The following is a 19,291-nucleotide window of genomic DNA, read 5'->3' on the forward strand; positions in this document are numbered from 1 at the left end:
TTTTCTCTGGGGCAATTTCCTGTTTCTGATTCTGATCACGCACTCAAAAATATTATGGTACAAACTGCATAAACTCTCAGTTTGTGTAAACTTGGACATGCTTGATGTGCATGCTCAGTTTATGCTCTGCACTGTTCTGGATGTTGGCTTCTCTGTCTTAGTCATGATGGTGGACAGAGAAAGCCAATTTTCTCTCCAAATAAACCTGTCTGCTTTGTGATGGAACAATGAAGACAGCCAATACAGCTCGGGATGAGACTGTCCTTGTTGGGGTTGGACCTGGACTGAAAGGAATTCTTTGTTCCTTCTTCCTGCCATCCTCCCTGCTGACCCCTGCATCACTACATATGTGTGGCACATTTGTTAAAGGAGTGATTCCTGCCTGGATGGTAGCTTTGTAAAATGTCAGTAAGGAATAGATGATACTTTAATTTATACCTCACCCTCTGCCTCACCATTGTGCCTTTTGCCTTTTTTTTTTTTTTTTTTTTGTTTGCTTGTTTTCACCCTTTGCCTCTTTGGCTCCTTTCTTCACCCGCCACACCCTCACTGAGTTCTACCCCGTCTGAGTGCAACTAAGGAAAAGCTCTGTTTCCTGCCTGTCTCGTATCCTCTGCTGGGGAGCAATCTCTCACTTGAGTGACTCCTACAGTGTGGACACAGTACAAGCTGCCATATGGGAGATTTAATTAGTGTATGCCTCAAGTGCAATCAGCTCCCTCCCAAAAACCAGTCAAGAACACAATAACTACTGCTTCCCTTTAATACTGGTCTTAATTAGCGAGGTCACAGCTCACGGCTGAGGACTTGTGTTTTCTATTTTGGTACGACTTACGCAAAAGCTAGTAAACAGAAACAGAAACGGAGACAATCCTCCAATAAAGTCAGAGGAAATTATAAAATTGCTGCCTGACTGCTTGGTTGGCTTGGTTCTTTAGTGCTGGCTAGAGTTGGCTTTAGTCTTTAGAGCAAGTGTCTGATTACAAGTGTCAGCCTTTAATTACAGGAAGTGACTTTCTGTAACTGGTGTTATGTGTGACTGCACGGAGCATGAAAACATTTTCTATAAATGACACAAATTGACCTAAATTGCCAAAATGGATTCTGATACTCCAGTCGTATATAGTTATGCAGGCAGTCTGTGTTATGAAGGTGTCATTAGGTTTCATAGGTGCTATTTCTTTAGTGGAACATATTCAACTTGACAGCTCTTGCATCTGATTGCACATAACACTGAACTTTTAATGCATTTTGTGTACTGAGCAACAAAAACGTGCCAATATTTGGTATCAGATGTCAGATTATTATGGATTTTTTTTTTCACTTCTTTCAAACTCTAGAGTCTATATATGGAAACCTTTGTGTTTTGTTGTAGCTCAAGTATTTATTGCTGATGCATTTAGAAATTTGACATATTTTGCTAAATAGGGGTGATATGTAAGCCAAGTGGTATATAGTCTGTACCAGATGGACTAAAATTTGTCTGTCTCCAGCTATAACACTGGATGGATGAAAGTATTGCTTTGCAACCTGTATTGAAACTTTAGTTGCATTAGCATTTGGCACCGTGAGTGGTGATGTCCAAACTTTAACCCCTTTCACCAGAACTGTGCATTATTCAGTGGTACATTGTCCTTGTTTTGGAGTTGACTCGCACGATCTCAAAACTTGAACAATAAAGCAAAAAACTAATGGGCACCCCTTTAATCACTGAGCCTTTTATAACATGTCATTCTAGGGATGCATAAAGATCATTGTATCATTTGTCACAATAGCGCCAAAGTATCAGGTGAAGGCTTAGAGTTTAGAGCAGTAATCTTACTGAACCCAGTACTTCTTTGTAACACCCTTGATCCTCGTTGGAAAGCTATCAGTTTTCAGATCTGAGGCAATGAAATGCAGGCAGACACAACAGCAGGAGCCTGCCTGATGAAGGAGGCTGCAGGAGTAGAGTTTTATTCGTTGGTTTGGGGATACATATCTCGTTTCCGATATCCCTTTCTTTTCAGGATAGCAGTGGCGTCTGCAGAGGACAGTCAGACTGAGGCAGGTTAAGCCTGTCAGACAAAGTGCAATAGACAGAGAAATGGGGAAGAGCAAATAAAAGAAACTGTTTGCAGATTCACTTCCCTTTTATTCACATTCTATTTTTTTTTTCTCACCAAGTCAGGATTCTGATTGGCAAGCATGAACATACACAAAAACTGAACTGCACACACAAGCAAAGCTCAGCTTGACATGAGCCTATTATCACCAACTCGGTGAAGTGGGGTGTGTAGACGCTGCAACAATGAAGCAGCTATTTTGGAGGATGTCTTACAGCTGAATGCTCAGTTGCATTAGTTTCCTCTCATATACATCCATACTGCACACTTTAAATGTAAAAGGAAAAGTTGTCTTATCTTATTGCACCCAAGGGACAGTGAAACAACTCTGAAATCTCTGTCTGGTACCTGAAGACATTTTCATGAAGCATGTAAGGGTATATGTGGTTTTCTGTTCAAAAGCGTGTGTGGTTGTGCTCATGCATTGAATCTGTCTGCACTGTATCTGTTTCCTCAAAGCAAAGATTGCTTATTCTACATTTAAAATAGTCCCAACTGGGAAGCTGGACTTCCACTTCCAGAGCAGTTCTGCATGAACGAGAGACAATTCGTGATTACCAGAAGTGTTCACTCACCCATCCAAATCATTGAATTCAGGTGTTCCAATCACTTCCATGGCCACAGGTGTATCAGATCGAGCACCTAGACATGCAGACTGCTTCTGCAAACATTTGTGAAAGAATGGGTCGCTGTCAGGAGCTCAGTGAATTCCAGTGTGGTACCGTGATAGGATGCCACCTGTGCAACAAGCCCAGTTGTCAGATTTCCTTGCTACTAAATATTCCACAGTCAACTGTTAGTGGTATTATAACAAAGTGGAAGCGATTGGGAACAACAGTAACTGAAGTGTTGGGCCATGCAAAATCACAGTAGACGCTGAGGCTCATATTGCACAGAATTCACCAACTTTATGCAGAGTCAATCACTATAGCTCTCCAAACTTCATCTTGCCTTCAGATTAGGTCAAAAACAGTGTGTAGAGAACTTCATGGGTTTCCATGGCTGAGCAGAATGTGTGAAGGCAGACGAGTGAATACTTTTGCAATATAGTGTATCTTATCTTGCTAAAAGTGAATAAAGACTCTAATGATCCCCAGTATGTTTATATTCTCATAGCTGTACGTGTATCAACCCTCTACCTTATTGACAGTGATGTGTGGTGCTTGTTTTTAAACCTGTTTTGTGTCTGTTTCCTCCTCAGGCATTTTTGCACAGACGCAAACAAACTCCAGATGACCAACAGTGTCTCTCACCTGAACATGTCAAGGTATGTCTGACTTTTAATTACAAATATCAGAAATCTTCCATGTGAATGCTATTTGGCCACTGATTTCTTTACTCTTCCCTCATCTGTGTCCTCCTCTGTGATCGCCTCCGTGCTCTTTTCCTTCTCTTCATCACATCCTTCCTCTTCATCCCTTCCTTCCTCTGTATCCCCTCCCTTTACCTCATCCTCTTGTTTTATAGATTCTGTTTTCAAATATTGAGGACATCCTTGAGTTGCATAAAGAGATGTTGTCTGCAGTGGAGGCCAGCCTGTCGCCTGAACCTCAGCCTCAACATGCACTGGGACACGTGTTCCTCCAGTTTGTAAGTGCAGGACACACACAAAGATGCACATAAAACTGCAGACTGTTACATACACAAGCACAGGGGGGCATGCATGTGGGAGAACTTGGATGCCTGAATGCCTCTTCCATGTGCGCACACACACACACACACACACACACACACACACACACACACACACACACACACACACACACACACACACACACACACACACACACACACAAACTCTTTTCATGGGCTAGCCGTAACCACAGATGCAGTGAAAGCGTGCAAAGCCTGCTGTGGAAATACCCCTTAATTCTCTCTTTCTCACATGAAACACTCCTCCCATCTCCTGGACTCCCTATTCACCAATACACTCTCACAGACTAACCCCATCCCCACCCCCCACCCCTTACTTTTCCTCCTTCTCGGAACTGACCAGCATCCTGTCAGGCAAAAGTCTCTCTTCCTTCAATTTCTCTTCATCAGTCTTTGCTAACATCTCCTTCTTTTGCAAATCTATCCCTCCGTATAGAGATTCCTCTCCGCTCTGCAACTCCAATACACACTCCTCCACTCCACCACCCCGCTCCACTCAGTTTGAACTCGTTTGGCCCCAGGAAACAAACAAAGAAGGGTCTGTGTCCGGGGAGGAAGACATGGTGTGTCACTCAGAGAGGGGACAATGCTTCTGCTGGTAGCACTCAATCTCAGGCTCCTTCTCTACCTCTCTGTTTGTCTCTCTCTGATAAACTATCTTGACTTTACTTTCACTGAGGCACTAAATGCATCACTTGGGTATTTTGTCATCAGTCTCCTCCACCAGCCTACAGTATGTACAGTATCACCAGAAGCAGAGCGGCATTTTCTTCCATCCAGCTGTCTCAATCCAGCTGCAGTCTAATATTGGAGCCAATATTTGGTGGCTTTCCAAAGGGTAATCCCGACAACAGATAATTTCTTCACCCACAGCAGGATTTGATGCTGAGAATTGTATTTACAGCAACAACTGCAACCTCTGTACTCTTTTATGAAACACAGCAACTCTTTTTGTTGAGATCATCTCACAATTAGTAGCAGTTTATCTGCTACCCGCTTGAGTGTGGATGGCATTTAATAACTTATGTAGGAAGCTGCTAATATGGCTTATCAGAATGTGTTTTCACACACGTGCGATCTGTGACAGTTATTTGGTTTGTCAGAATAAGTGTCAGAGTAGGAAATTGATTAAAGGAGCTTAACATGGTTTGTTTTCATTGTTCTATGGTCAGATTATTATATATAGACTGAATGGGTAAGAAGGAAGCAGGAGATGCTTGGATTTGTAGATGAAGCCAATTTATTAAAAAAATTATATATATATATTGTTAAAAAGCTCTGAAGGGAACTTCTTAGCCCCTCATGGGGCCAAATGTTAACTTCACAGGGACATCATGATGTTCTGGAATAGCAATTTTCTGGACATTTTTAACACATTAACTCAGGGAGGACTGTAGCCATATTTATATGTCTGGTTGTTAAAGGAATTTGTGCCCATCTGGAAATTGTGCTAATTGTCTATAAAGATCTGGACAGATGGATGCTGCAACTTGACTACTTGGTGGAGGCGTAACAGGGCGAGTGGATAATTCCTGTTCAGTGAAGAGATTAGTCAGTTAATCTATAAATGCTGAAAAAAAAAAAATCACAATTTCTCTGAGCTCAAAATGACATTTTTTAAAAATTGCTTCCTATTATGCCCATTTACAGTGGTAGATTTTAAATTTATGCAACATCAAATACAATAAAATATAAATAGCCAAAAAAATGTACACATCGAAAACCAGAGACTTAAAGCATAAGACTGGTTCCAAAACCTGTTTTTGAACATGTTGATTTGGACAATCCTGAATTAATTATACAGTTTTATATGTATTTCATTTTCTTTTGTCTCTTTTTGTGTATTTGTGTGTGATGCTACTGTGTTAATGTGTGTGTTTCTCTTGAAGTACTGAGCTACCCACACTCCACCTTTGCTGTTGCATATCCATTACACCAAACCGTGACCTTTGTCTCCTTCAGCACTCACACCTCTCAGCCAATCGGTTGGCTCCGTCTGGCACCCTCCAGCCGTGGCCCTTGACCTCGATCAGAGGTCAACACCATGACTGGGATTTTATTAACCTCCTGCATTGTTCCGCAAGACTGTCTGCCACTCACAGTTAGGGAAGAAAAATGGGAAGATTCATTGCTATTCAAAGTCAGATGTTGCCAAGATGGTTTGGAAGGCTTCAAAAGAAAGAAAATGAAAAGCCTTTGATGTTGAATTAAATAAAAAAAAATAGAACTTTTTTCATAAATCTTCTTAAGCACAACATAAAATTGTCAGTTTGTGAAAATAGAACATTGTGCAGTTTTGACCAACTGTTATTTATCTTACTAACTAGAGGCTAACACGAATGTGTCTCTTTCCTCCTTTGACCAAACACACACACACGCACACACATGCATGCACAGTTGTTAAGCCCTTGTTTAAAGATCCCAGTATGCAAAGAATTATTTAAACTGTGCAGAGGTGAATCAGTGACTCATGTTCGAGGAGAAATCAGAGACGTCAATATTTGCTCTATGTCAGGAAATGTATATGTGAGCACTGAGCACGAAGCAACAGTCATGTCATTATACGCGTTCTGACCTCTCTGAACTACACCCATTCTGCTCTGACTTGATGTGATTCCTCAGTGTGTGACGCTACTCTCTCATTTAGCCTCCGGAATAACATTCCCGTGACGAAGGACTCAAATAAAGACTTATGTTTATCAAAGGAACAACCAAAGTCTTTGAGCTATTCTGGGCACAGGTGATGTCTTTCAGTCTTTTGGAGTAGAAATTAAAGACTCGCATTTTGGCGCTGGTTTAGACTTATAAGCTGCTTTACAGGTACCTGAATCGACTATGTTGTTGTCATCTGAGGAAAGGAAATACCTGAGAGTTAGCTTTAACATAGTTGGAGCTGCATAGAGGCACTCAGAAGGGTTTTAAGTATACACAGCAATGAGAGTTGAAATGGTTATTTTGTGCAAAGTGATAGACATTGGCTGACACCACTTTCAGTTTGTTAACTTTCTTCTATATTCTTTTTACAATAATAGCAGACCGGCAGAGGAAATGTTCTGTTTGTCTTACTGGTGTAGTGAAGGGAAGCCTGTTGCAAGGGTCATGCTGGCACTTTTCATATGTTTAACATTTCATTAAGCAGCTTTATAAAGCAAAGCATGAAGCGTCTAAGTATATTTTTGAAGAACAAAACAAGAGTTGCTTGAAGATGCAAGTGCATGTGTTTCAAGTTCAGCACCTATGCATATATTGGATATTTGAATTTTATTTTATTTTTTTTTACAATGCTGGGTTAGTTTTAGTGTACTCACACTAGAGAATCTGTACCCGACCCCAAAATCCAGACTATTGTGGACTGCTTGAAAAAGTGAGCTCAGGAACAGTTCAGTTGGTCTCGTTGGACTCGGTGCCCGAGCACAGAACATGAAAGCGTTCTCATTGTAAGCTGCATCCGCACAGCCTGACTAAGAAAAAAAAAACAAAACAATCACTGCATTAGGTAACTGATAAATCTACAAGGCAAGCGAGATGTGCCAAAAAGTGAGTCACAAAGCAAACAGAATCCTGAACTGCATTGTGATACGCAAGCCGCTTTGATTTCATTCAACAAACGCTGTCACATTGTGAAGAAATGTATGTGAGAGTGAGTACAGGAGCGAGGATGCTCTTCTGCTCAGACTTGAGGGCGTGTGGTTGAAGCAGGGGAGTGGGGGTCTACAAGGCAAATGGGCCTAGTGCGAGTGCAGTCTTATTGTTACACAAACCTGCATGATGTGCGAGTTAGGGTGCACATTACAAAGCTATAACCATACGTTGTTCACAGGATACAGTGATTTTGCGATGCTCGGTGCACTGCTAGAATATATCATTATATATGTGTAACCTAACGGGAAAAAAAACACTAAAAAAAGCTGAGAAACAGGAACTTTATGGTCATTCAGTGCTCTGTGGTGTATTATCATTCAGTTTCAATAATGTGTTAATACAGTTAATTATCTCTATGCATTACGTCCCCCTGCTGCCCACACTCTTCCCTTGTGGGTTTCCACTTCATTTCTGCAACTCATGTTCATCTTATAGTCACCTTATAGTTTGGTAAGCACCGCCATCAGGTGTCATTAAGTACATACTCTGTTACACTGATAACATACAAATTTTGCGATGTGTTGTCCCGCCTGTATTTTTTAATATTTGCTGCTATAGTGGCACTGTAACAATAACCCTGTTGAATTTAATTCTACATGGGCATGATTATAAGTCTTGGCATATTTCCTAGAACAAGCAGCAATAGTAATAGTACTTGTTACTGCGTCACTGTTAAATACAGTGTGTGTGGACAAACGATTTCTCGAGCTGCGTGCTGTATTAAGTCAGTTTGACAGAATCTGGGGTTTCACGCCATATGCCGACCCAGCTGCTGCTCCCAGTAGTGCAGTGGTCCCCTGCCAAAAGTGGCTTTGGGTGTGTTTGTGGTCCTCCCTGTGCGGTTAAAAGATCCCCACCGTTTACACTGCGCAGCTTACTTGTGGTAAGCACGTACAAAAGAGTTTCAGCTCCTCATGGTTAAGGGAATAAGACAGAGTAGAGGGAGCTCTATAAAAAGAGCTGGTAGCTTTGTTTTGCTGTTTCTGTCACCGCCGGTGGGTTTTTGTGTAAAACAGACACATGCGCTGAGCAGCGACATACTGTTGTGTGTGGGAGGAAAACCACGTGTATGATCATTTTGCACATTTGTGTCTACAGGATGTTGGTTTGGCAGTACTTTCTTATCTGAAACGTGCCATCAGTGACTGGCTATTGTTTACTTCTTTGCAGCACTGTATCCAGGCCAGATGTGAACGCAAAGCCTTCAGACCATAGCATGTCAGTTAAGGTTGAAAGTGTTTTCCAAACACCTGCAGTTTTGGATTTCACTTACAAGGCTGTTTCAAATGACAGTTTCAGTTTCTACACCTCGACATCAGGCCCCACCGTGTTTCACATCCCAGTTACTACAGCGTAGCTTAGAACATGTAAGAGGCGTCGGTAAGCTACAGGGTGTACGTTTGACTTCAGCTGTGATACTCTGTGTACATTGCTGTCTGCAGTGTGTCGCATAAATAATGCAGTTCATGGTACATTGTGTATCCACTGGCCTGAGTATTGAATTACGTATTTTAAAGAAAGGTGAATGGCAGCCTGACAGAAGCTTCTGCATTAGGGGGTGTTTGGTGTTGCTGCACAGTGTGATGCTATAACCTAAGAAAAAAAAAAAAAAAGGAAGCGTTATATGTTGGATTGCAGTTTATTTATTTATTTCTGCTATGACGCAGACTACTTTTGAAAAGAGAAGTGTGACAAAGGATGTCAATGAATGCTTTTGTGTCAAGATTGGAATAGTTTTGATAGTCACTATTTCTTCAGTAATCGTTTGGTCAGTTTCAGATTCACGTCATTGTCGCCTAATTAGAAACCTCCTACATTTAATGACAGTTATCTTAGAAGACAATATTTACAGTCTTCATTTGCCAGCCGTGTGCTCTCAAACTGTATATGCGTTTGTTTTGTTGTTTGTTTTTTTTGATAAGAGATACTGTACTTGTTTAAATAAAGGATTTCATAAATTGTTCCAGTGTGGTCATAAATTTATTACATATCATCCATACGATAGTCCATGAAGAGGATTTTATTGACATTCTTCACTTGCTGTTTACTACATAACATGATGTTATCATGATTTCCAGATTCTGTCAAATCAGCTGTGCTTCTGCCATTTATGTTTCCTCAAATAGGAAAGATTTGTTAAATCCACCATATGTATGACTAAATTAATAGGAAGCCTGTTGTGTATGTATGCACTATTAAGCTAATTGGCTTTATCACAACAAACCCACATGCTGCTTTCTGTGAGTTCATAGCATGATTCACTGATGTACTGACCCCAGAGCAGCAACACAGCTGAGCCGCCAGCCTTCTGCGATGTGGTCTGCTAATATACTCGGCTTTTATGAAAGCCCGGAGAAAAGAGCAGTGAGGGACAAATGCTCTGCTAAATCTCCTTGTGTAGCTTCAGTCACTGGTGTGATATAAAGAGTGCCTTGATGGGGAGGTTATTACTACTACATCATCTGAAGGCTTATCCCCAGTTTCTGCTGTGAATCGCCAAATCGCCCCTCCTTATCCGTAATATGTGAACTAGTTAGTAAGATTGGGTATAAAGTCCGTGGCATACAACCTTGAACCTGTGTTTTTCTTATTTCTTGCAGAAGGAGAGTTTCTCAGTATACGGCGAGTACTGCAGTAACCATGAAAAGGCTTTGCGGCTTCTCATGGAGCTGAACAAGAACCCCCACATAAGGGCCTTCCTACTGGTAGGACACCAGAGCTCCTCTCCTCTGAGTTTCCCTGTCCTTGCACGCTCCTCAAGTCATCAAATCTGTCTTGCTTCTAAAATTTAATTGCTTTCCTTCCCCTTCCCGTTATGACTATTACTTCTCTCCTCCTAATTATTATTAAAAAAAGTTTCTATTATTGTATCCCTCGTGAATTTCATGTATCCTTTTCTCTAGTTGTGGTTGGACTAGTTGGGCACGTAATACTCTCATCTTATTTTCTTGCTGGTATATTGCCCTGCCTTCTTCCTTTTGCCCTACATTTCTTTCCTCCCGTGAGCCTCCTCTTGCTTATTTCTTCATCATCCGCCTCCTTTTTCCTTCATTCATATCACCTCCATTTCCATGTTAACACTTGAATAAAGGGCAGAAACCAAAATGAGGTCAAATGTTTCTTCCTGCATGGACAGGATGCAACCGCCATCAAGGTTACTTTTATGCATTGTTGCTCTTGTAGTGTTTCCACTGCCAGCTGTTTCCGTGTTTAGACACTCAAACCTTTGGGCCCTGGACAATCAACTTAGAATGGGGAAGGGGCCTTTGAGCTGAGGTCCAACCACTGAAATCATCTGCAGATTCTGGGCCAGCCAGCTGTGGAGAGTTGGCAGCCTTTCTGGGATTGGCTAAGAGATCTGAGGTCCCGCGTTTGTCACTGCCTGATGGTTTGCTTCCATGGCTTTATTCTGACCCACAGGATTGGGAAAAGTAGGATCACTGTTGTGCTGCTCCCCCCCCCCCCCCCCCCCCTTGGCTGTGTCATTCTATGGTTGATTGGCTGGGTCTGACACCACAATAATGAATCCAAAATAAAATCACTGTGCAACATCTGCTTTTGTATTAAAGCGGTTGTCAGATCTGCTGCGTAATCTCAAATGTCGGGTGAGCTCACGTGTTTGGTGTAGCAACTACCAGCAAAAATAGAAACAACATGGATTCACTGAGATTTAAAAGAACCTGTTTGAGATACTGTATGTTGATTTAGAATAGAAAATATGGGATCTTTTAAATGGTTTTTGGAAGAGATTCAAGTTTTGAAGCTCCGTTTTTCAGTTTTATTGTTAACTGCTACAGATAATTTTCATAGTAATTAAAGGCTGTATAATATGTATTGCTACTGGCTTTTTCAGCTGTGTATAATCCCATTGGATTTTTTTTTTTTTTTTTTTGGATTAAGCAATTTCCACGCGAATTGAATCACACAGTGAAGGAAGTTTCTGAAACTGTAAGTAGAAATGAAGAGCTAATTGCGTTGTAAGACTTGAGAGAAGTGAAGTGAAAGCAAAAAGGAGGTCAGAGTGAGGAGCAGAGGGAATTCTGGCTTTAAGCAGGCAGATTACAAATAAGCATAAGATGAGAGGGAAAGGAAGTGTGAAGAAATTTGTATAGGCTTGTTGACGTGGGCGAGAAACCATGAGAGGCGAGTGTTTAACAAGTTAGGAATTTGTGGAATTCCGTTGTTGTAAATTTTATTATTGAAAATGCTACTCAGCAACTGGTTTATCTGCATTTGATGTTTATTCCCATGCCATGAGCTCACAGTATACTGACAGGACGCAGTCCAGCAGAATACCAGGCATAGAGAAACCATGACTGTAAACTGTAACTCCCTCTTTGCTTTCACGTCTTAGGCCTGATTCAGATTTCTGCACTGAGTCTTTGTAGAGCAACGACGTAACCTATGTAACCTGGTGTTTATGCTTGTGCCGGTGGATTATGTGTTTATTACCGTGTGGTTGTGTCCTGGCGTTTTACATGCGGTGCCGGCTGATAGAAACAAATAAAATGCTGGGACTTTTTTCCCCTCCTGGGTCCTCGTTCTTTGTTGTGGTCATTTTTTTTTTTGTGCAAAGAAAGTTGTATGTTCCCTCACATCCATTCAGATGGTTTCAGTGAGCTCCCTCCAGGAATTTGCTGACATTTGTGAGTCTTTATATTGAGACGATGAGACTAGTAGACTAGTGAATTTATTTATTTCTTCTTCTTATTTAAGCAAAAATCTTCTGTGGAAGGTGGCAACATTTTAGAGGTTTCAAAGTGATCCTCTTTTTGAAAAGTGTGTCTATTTTTGAGGGTGTTTCAGTGGGGAGGCAGAAGAAATGTAACAGTTCAACCTTAGAGTTTTATCTCCAATCAAACCTTCATTTTTCCAGTGAAGCAACACAAGAGCGATGTTTGGCCCTGCACAAAATAACAAAAAAGTTTCAAATGAAGAGAAGCATGTTTTGTTTTTCTTTTACATACACATGAGATTACAATCTTACCAGCCTCTTTCTTTCTGTTTAGACACACAATCCTTTATAAAAAAAGATGCATTAATATGTTTTTTGGGGGGAGTTGTTAATAATCTTCATTTTACTTTCTTCTTAAGCACTGTATGCTGCTTGGAGGGAAGAAAAGCACAGATATTCCCCTGGAGGGCTACCTCCTCACTCCCATTCAGAGGATTTGCAAGTACCCCCTGCTGCTGAAGGTACTGTACAACAATAACATAATGATCCTAGCATCAAATAATAATGAGAAACAGATCTGTGATGATACTGATGTCTCCATCTTTTCTTGCTTAGGAACTGCTAAAGAGGACTCCAAAGAAGCATGCAGATTATCCTGCAGTGGAGGAGGCTCTGCAGGCCATGAAGGCTGTCTGCTCCAACATCAATGAGACTAAAAGGCAGATGGAGAAACTGGAGGCTCTGGAACAGCTGCAGTCCCACATTGAAGGCTGGGAGGTAAGAGGAGGAAGAACAGAGTGAACGACAATGAGAGGAGAGTGAAAACAGTCAGAACGAGCAGTCAAAGTTTAGTGCTGTGACATTTTAGAGAGTAAAAATTGATGGAGAGAAAGTAAATCTTGATGAATGCACTTTTATGAGAGCATCCTGAAATGCAACACAAGCCTGATTCTGTCACAGATTCAGCAGCCAGGCGGGGGTGGGGGGTGGGGGGGTGTTGTCACATAACATAACAACAACAACAAAAACAGCTAGACTTATTCGAGAACGACCTCAGCCTCTGCTGTCCTCGTCTATCTTAACAGTTAAACTCCACTTCAGCCAAATCACCGCTTTAAGCACAGGGGCCACAGACAGGGCTTGAGAGCCGTGTGAAGGGTCCAGTTAATTTTTTATGCCTCCCTCACCCACCACAACAGAGGCCTTGTCTTAACGGGCACCATTGGGACAATCCACCCACACAGGGTGCTGAGGGGGATGCCAACGGGCTTACTGCCCAATCAGAAGAGATCTAAGGAGCGGAGCTTCAGTCTCACATGTACTGGGAGGGTGATGTGGTGGGACCTTTGGAGGCGAGGGAGGACAAAATTGAAGGATGGAACCAGAGAGGAGGCCCTGCTGGGACATCCCAGTATCTGCTTGCCAAAATATACACCCTTTCTGCCATTCCCCTAGAAAGAAGCTGCTGTTTGGCTTTGATTACTGTATCTGGAAAAAATCAAAACAAGAGATGGTTTTTCATCTTATCAGTTGTGCTTCCTACTGCAGCAACTGTAATGCCACACATCCTTTATAGACCACAGAAAGGGGTGCTGATGTTATTAGCCAATCAGCAGAAGATGCAGAGAATTTATTCAAAGAGTTTAGTGAATTTTCTTTTTTTCACTCAACACTGAGAACTGTTCTCCTGTTCCAGCGTCTCAAATGTGCAGATTTAGTTTGCTTCTAGGTTTATATTATTTAAAATGAAACATCTTTCAGTTAGTCAGTCTGGTCTTGGACCATGCAATAAAGATTTTCATCAGTTTCTGACATTTTATACACAAATCAACACTTAATGTCAGTGATTTCTATCAATTTAATCCTAAATGCATATACCATCACTGCTGTTAGATTTTTACTTTAAATTAAAACCAGGCTGTACTCGTTCTGATTTTACGTTCTTTCTAAATACTAGGGAGAGTCATGTAAGGCACTTTACTCAGACCATGCCCCCCCCCGCCCCCCGTAGAGCCTTCAGCCTAACAGCATTAGTCTTGCTCTTCTTTCCTCTCTCCAGCCACTCTCAGAGGCTAATCACCTCCAGCCCTGATGGTGGAGGCTGCTGGTTGTGCCAGATCAGACACATTACCTCTGCTTGGATACACTGCACACGTGCATACACATATTTGTATCCTTTGCATACTTAAGCATACATCATATGGCCATGCCTGCAGTGAAGTACTGCATATGTGTTGCAGGCCCAACCATAGCCTACACCAGTTCCCGGTAAAACCCCAGCCTGGTGCAATTTACTGGAGAGCGGAGCAATTCACTGAGACATGATCTCCTCCCCAAACCCACTCATTTTGCACTATAAGAAAAGGTCAAAGAATCATTTTTCTCTCCATGAACTTTGGAGCTATGTGTATCCATCACAGATGTGTAATCATGAGAATCAATTATGAATGCTTAAGAATAGGTGTGGCCCACCGTGGGGGTTTCCACAAGTCTCTGGTGGACTCATGTCAGAAACTTCAAAGATGACACTAAAGCCCAGATCGGATCTGTTGGTGATGTGGCGGGGGGGGGGTGGGTATCTTCAGGCCAAAGGGAGTAAGGTGTCCTAAGTCCACACATGGGTGCATTTAGTTCCAGATGATTTGGAGCAGAGTGAACTGTTAAACAATGAGAAATGAGTTGCCTTTTAGAGTTATTTTCTCACTTGGTAGCCTTGTTTTGTCAGCTTTAGCGAGCTGTGTGTGACCACAGGCCTTCGCTGTCCCTGTAGCATGTTATCCGGGTTAAGTTAAATCATTTTAATATTTCACATCTGGTCATTGATGTCTCGTGCAGGAACATGTGAGTGCATCTGCATCTGTGAAATCAGATTCTGTTCCCCAGCTAAAAATGTGAAAAGAATGAAAATGATTTTCTAAAAATAAACAGACGGAGACAATCTCAGTGACTGGCCCTCAAGTTCAGTCAATTTGTCAAGTCAAGTTAATTAGATGCCGTGCCGTGGTCAGTCACAAAGCATTTTTCCCAACAGTTCCAGATTAATGTCAACAACCTCGTAAAGGATTTATTAGATTGCTTAGTCCCTGCATTTAGGTTAGAATATCTTGATTTTAAGTTCACATGATTCACACAATCCAACCCAGTTATGAACATTAGCATTATGACAGATTTCAGTGTCACTGTTTCAAGAGAAAAGGTTGTTTCAGTCTTAATGGGTTGTGGTGCATTTGATAGTTGACGAGAAACTGCGTTTTAAGTCAGAGCTGATCACACCCTGTGAAAGTGGTTGGCAGTTTTTTTTTTTTTTTGTTTTTTTAAAGAGATTTTAAGTGTCACTTGTCATGATTGAGGTACCTGGTTCACTGAAGGAGAAAGAAATAAGGCTCATGCACTTCCACCTAGAGTCTGCACTATGTCATGACTCGCCTTTGCTCTCTCTAAATATATACGCAGGTGTATTTTTATATGTAGGGATGCAAGTAAATAGTTTTAGCTCTTTGTGTGCATGTATTTACATTCTGAGAGGAGAATAAATGAATAAAATGTGTGTTTTTACACTGATTAACCAGGGTGGGGCTAATTGTCCTGGCTGGGAACAGCATGCAGTTCATATTTTTTATAGTTTTTGCACTTCAGAAATGTAAAGTGAAGATGGGGGGGGGGGGGGGGGGGGGGGGCTGTGATCAGTCCTTCCTAGCAGTGATAATAGAATGAAAACAAATTGTTCACTATGTCAAAGTTGAATTTCATATTGTTTCGCCGAGTTTGTGAACTCTTTAAGTTTTGATGGAGACAGAGGTGTTTTTCTTTGCAGCTGTCAGATTTTTCCCTGGGAGTACTAATACAGATTCCATGCTTTCCTCTAATAAAATAAACAGTCTCAGCAGCACATGACCGATCTTCCCTTTTTTCTTCCTCAGGGAACCAACTTGACAGATATCTGCACGGAGTTGCTGCTTCATGGAAGTCTCCTTAAAATTTCAGCAGGCAACATCCAGGAACGCATCTTCTTCCTGTTTGACAACCTTTTGGTTTACTGTAAAAGGAAGTCCAGGTAAGAGAGGCAAATCTATGGGGCTACTCCAAAATCCATTCTCCTCTGTGCAAGAGGATGGCAGACATGGAAAACTAGAGCAAATATCCACATTCCTGCTAGTGTGGACGGATTATTAGCATGCAAGCAAAACAAAAACAACTACATGCGTCTGCTGCTCCGATACCTGCAACTTTATGAATGTGAATGTCCTGCAGACACGTGGCACTGGCATCAGCAGATGTTTTCCCAGCCGGCTGTAACCGTGATGTTGTCCACTTTTCTTAGGGTTTCTGGAAAGAAGTCCACCAAGAGGACCAAGTCTATCAATGGGCCCCTCTATTTGTTCAGAGGCCGAATCAACACAGAGGTGATGGAGGTGGAAAATGTGGAGGATGGGACAGGTTTGTGTTTGCCCAGCAGCATTACCTTCTGAGACTTTCTGTATGTTCACCCATTTAACTCTTCGGGGCATTTATTGAAGCATTTCTCATGAGGTTCTTTTTATTTCTGAGGCAATGCTGCTGTGACTCAGTCTCTTTATCTATGTTCTTTTTTTTAACAATCAAGCCAGTGGAGAAAATTAAATTTTGCAATAACGGTAGCGGTGCTATTTGCATACAGTACTTTTGATTTCACGTCTTTGTTCATAAAGCCATGCCATGTAAAAAGTGTTGATTGGATATGAATCAGGTACTTGTTGACAGTTAGGGTGGAGTATCATACATATGCTCAGAGTTTCAAACAGGATGTAGCTCACAACCTTGCATACCACCTTTTGATGTCAACAACGCAGGAATAGGTGTCGATAAAAATCTGAAGTGCAAAAGCAACCCCAAGCTAGGCGATAAACTTAGTGTGCTCTCGTTTAGGCTGTGATATCATGCCAACAATAAGAAGTCATCTGTGGGCTGGGAGTGATACGGTCATCACTTTGCCTTTTTTGCCATTGCGGTTAGTTGCGAGGCACTGTGCTGGGCTGGGTACTCGCCATCCCCGGGTGAAGAAACGCTCGGTCCTTCCTCTCACATGTTTCCTCTTTTTTTTTTTTCCTCCCCGCTCTTCTGTGCTGGCAATTTATTTTGCAAGCTCACATGACCTTTTTTCTGCATGTTGGCTGCCGGCTGTCACATTTAGGTTGCTGAAAGGGAAACCACAAAGAAAAACATGCCTTATTCGCAGAACTTAGGGCTACCTCATTGGAAATGAAAACGTGTGAACTCTCGGAACACAGATTATCTGAATATCTGATGCTGATTGCGTGAATGGAAGCATGAATGGAAACAAAGTAAATTAAGTGACCTTTAGACACCCAGTTATGTTAAAGTGGCTTATATGGCAACCTGTTTGATTAATTTGTTGTAAAATTGGGGCAATTGTCTTCACTCGCAACCCGTAGCTGTCTGACAAGATCTCTGCATGCACTTTTCTATCCCAGTGAAGGAAAAAGGGACTCGGCACAGTGGGATGCGTGTTTCAACACACTTCCCTGCTCCCATAGAACAGCAGGACCTGCTCCCTGTGATCTGTAGTATCAGATCTATTTTTATGACCTTTGAGCGTGAGACTAATGCACTCCATTACCAGAGGCCATTCATTATTAAGTAGCTGTTCACCTGCAGCTAAATGGATGATAAAATTAGAAAGGGGTACGAGGAGAGGTTTTTGTTGAGTCAGTGAAAAAACGGCCCTTTCAGTGCTCTTCGGGTGCATCTTGTATCTTCTTAATTGGCTTGTAAATCATTCCCTGAGTTGTAAATCCTCTTTAAAGTTAGCTTTAATGTTCACTTTACAAGTGCGACTTGATTGCACTCATTACTTTCTTTACTTACCTTTGAGGGTTTTGTTGCAGTTGTGCATTTTAATTGTTTTAGAGCCTAAAAATAACAGCAAAGACACCTTAGCCTAGCAGTGTCTTAGTGTTTTGTGTGATGACGAGCCCTTTTTTTAAATCTTTTTTAAATCCTTTCATTTTTTTTGCCCCTCAGCGGACTATCACAGCAACAACTACACAGTGACCAATGGTTGGAAGATCCACAACACGGCTAAAAACAAGTGGTTTGTCTGCATGGCCAAAAATGCTGAGGACAAGCAGAAGTGGCTGGATGCCATCTTGAAGGAGCGGGAGCAAAGAGAGAGTAAGTAGCATTTTTCTAAAAGGCCATTTCTAATGTTTGGAGTGCGTGCTTTTGCAAAAAAGTTTGCATATGAGAGCAACAGTTTTTTGTTTTTTTTTTCGTAGCTGGCGTATTTCTCTGTGTTTGTAATAATATATATTGCCTGCTGCTCTCACTCACCAACTGACTTTCTTGCCTCTCTTGCTTTGCAAGATTCTGTTTTTTTTTTTTTTTTTTTCTGTGGTGAACTTTAATGCTGCATTCTTACTTCCTCTCTAACATTTGAGCCTAATAGCAAGGAATATACAAGTGGAGTTATTGCGACTTAATACACTTCAGTAAGCTCTTTCAAAAAGGCAGCATGGCCAATACCATGACAATTTCTCGTGGAAACACTATACACGTGCTTATCCTGCTGTACCTGTGTATTGCAATGTTGTGCTGTACTTTCTAGGAATTGCTCATCAGTTTAATAGTAGTAGCTCCATGTGGGAGCCTGTTTTGGCTCTTGCATTCCTGATTTTTAGCAGTAGTCATCCTGTTTGGCAGCTTCTGCTGTTGGCTGGTATGCTGCCCTACATGCTGGCGTCACCTTAGATACCCAAACTATCAAAGCACCTCAGCTGGCACCCACTAATGCCTGTGGATGTGCTCCTGACCTGGATAGGATGTTCACATCCTACAGCCATGTCCCACCTTGAATGAGCTGCCTGCCTTTGTTTATAAAATAGAGGCGTAGGTGACATGACGTTTGGGGTTTGCCTGGTTGACCCATGTGGTAGAGGCTGCTAAATATTTCACATTTGAAATATGCAGCAGACATATCTGGCTAATCAAAACATTCACTGTTTAAACAAATGTCTCATTTGCAAACAAAAGGGAGGCTAAAAAAGGTATCTTGATCAAATGCTTAAAATAGAAAAGCTTTCACCTGTCAGAGAAAGTGAAACAGCTCTGTGGTACGAATCCACTTTAATTAATCTGGATCTATTTTTACCATAATAACTTGTTTCTCTGATCTTTCTGCAGTTTTGCTTGCAGTGTTATGAGGAAGTGATTGTGGGAC

At 41.6% G+C, this 19,291-nt stretch overlaps 1 protein-coding gene across 2 annotated transcripts in view; it reads left to right on the forward strand.

Moving 5' to 3' along the window:
• prex1 (phosphatidylinositol-3,4,5-trisphosphate-dependent Rac exchange factor 1) overlaps positions 1–19,291 on the forward strand; it is a 75,536-nt gene that overhangs the window by 14,609 nt on the left and 41,636 nt on the right. For both annotated transcript variants that reach the window (XM_030734315.1, XM_030734316.1), the window contains exons 2-9: positions 3,307–3,372; positions 3,573–3,695; positions 10,001–10,105; positions 12,495–12,596; positions 12,691–12,852; positions 15,996–16,129; positions 16,397–16,512; positions 18,097–18,246. In XM_030734315.1, coding sequence (XP_030590175.1) covers positions 3,307–3,372; positions 3,573–3,695; positions 10,001–10,105; positions 12,495–12,596; positions 12,691–12,852; positions 15,996–16,129; positions 16,397–16,512; positions 18,097–18,246 — 958 coding nt within the window. The remainder of the gene's footprint in view (positions 1–3,306; positions 3,373–3,572; positions 3,696–10,000; positions 10,106–12,494; positions 12,597–12,690; positions 12,853–15,995; positions 16,130–16,396; positions 16,513–18,096; positions 18,247–19,291) is intronic.

Source organism: Archocentrus centrarchus, chromosome 7 (genome assembly GCF_007364275.1).
Source record: "Archocentrus centrarchus isolate MPI-CPG fArcCen1 chromosome 7, fArcCen1, whole genome shotgun sequence".
In the NCBI taxonomy this organism is placed as follows: Eukaryota; Metazoa; Chordata; class Actinopteri; order Cichliformes; family Cichlidae; genus Archocentrus; species Archocentrus centrarchus.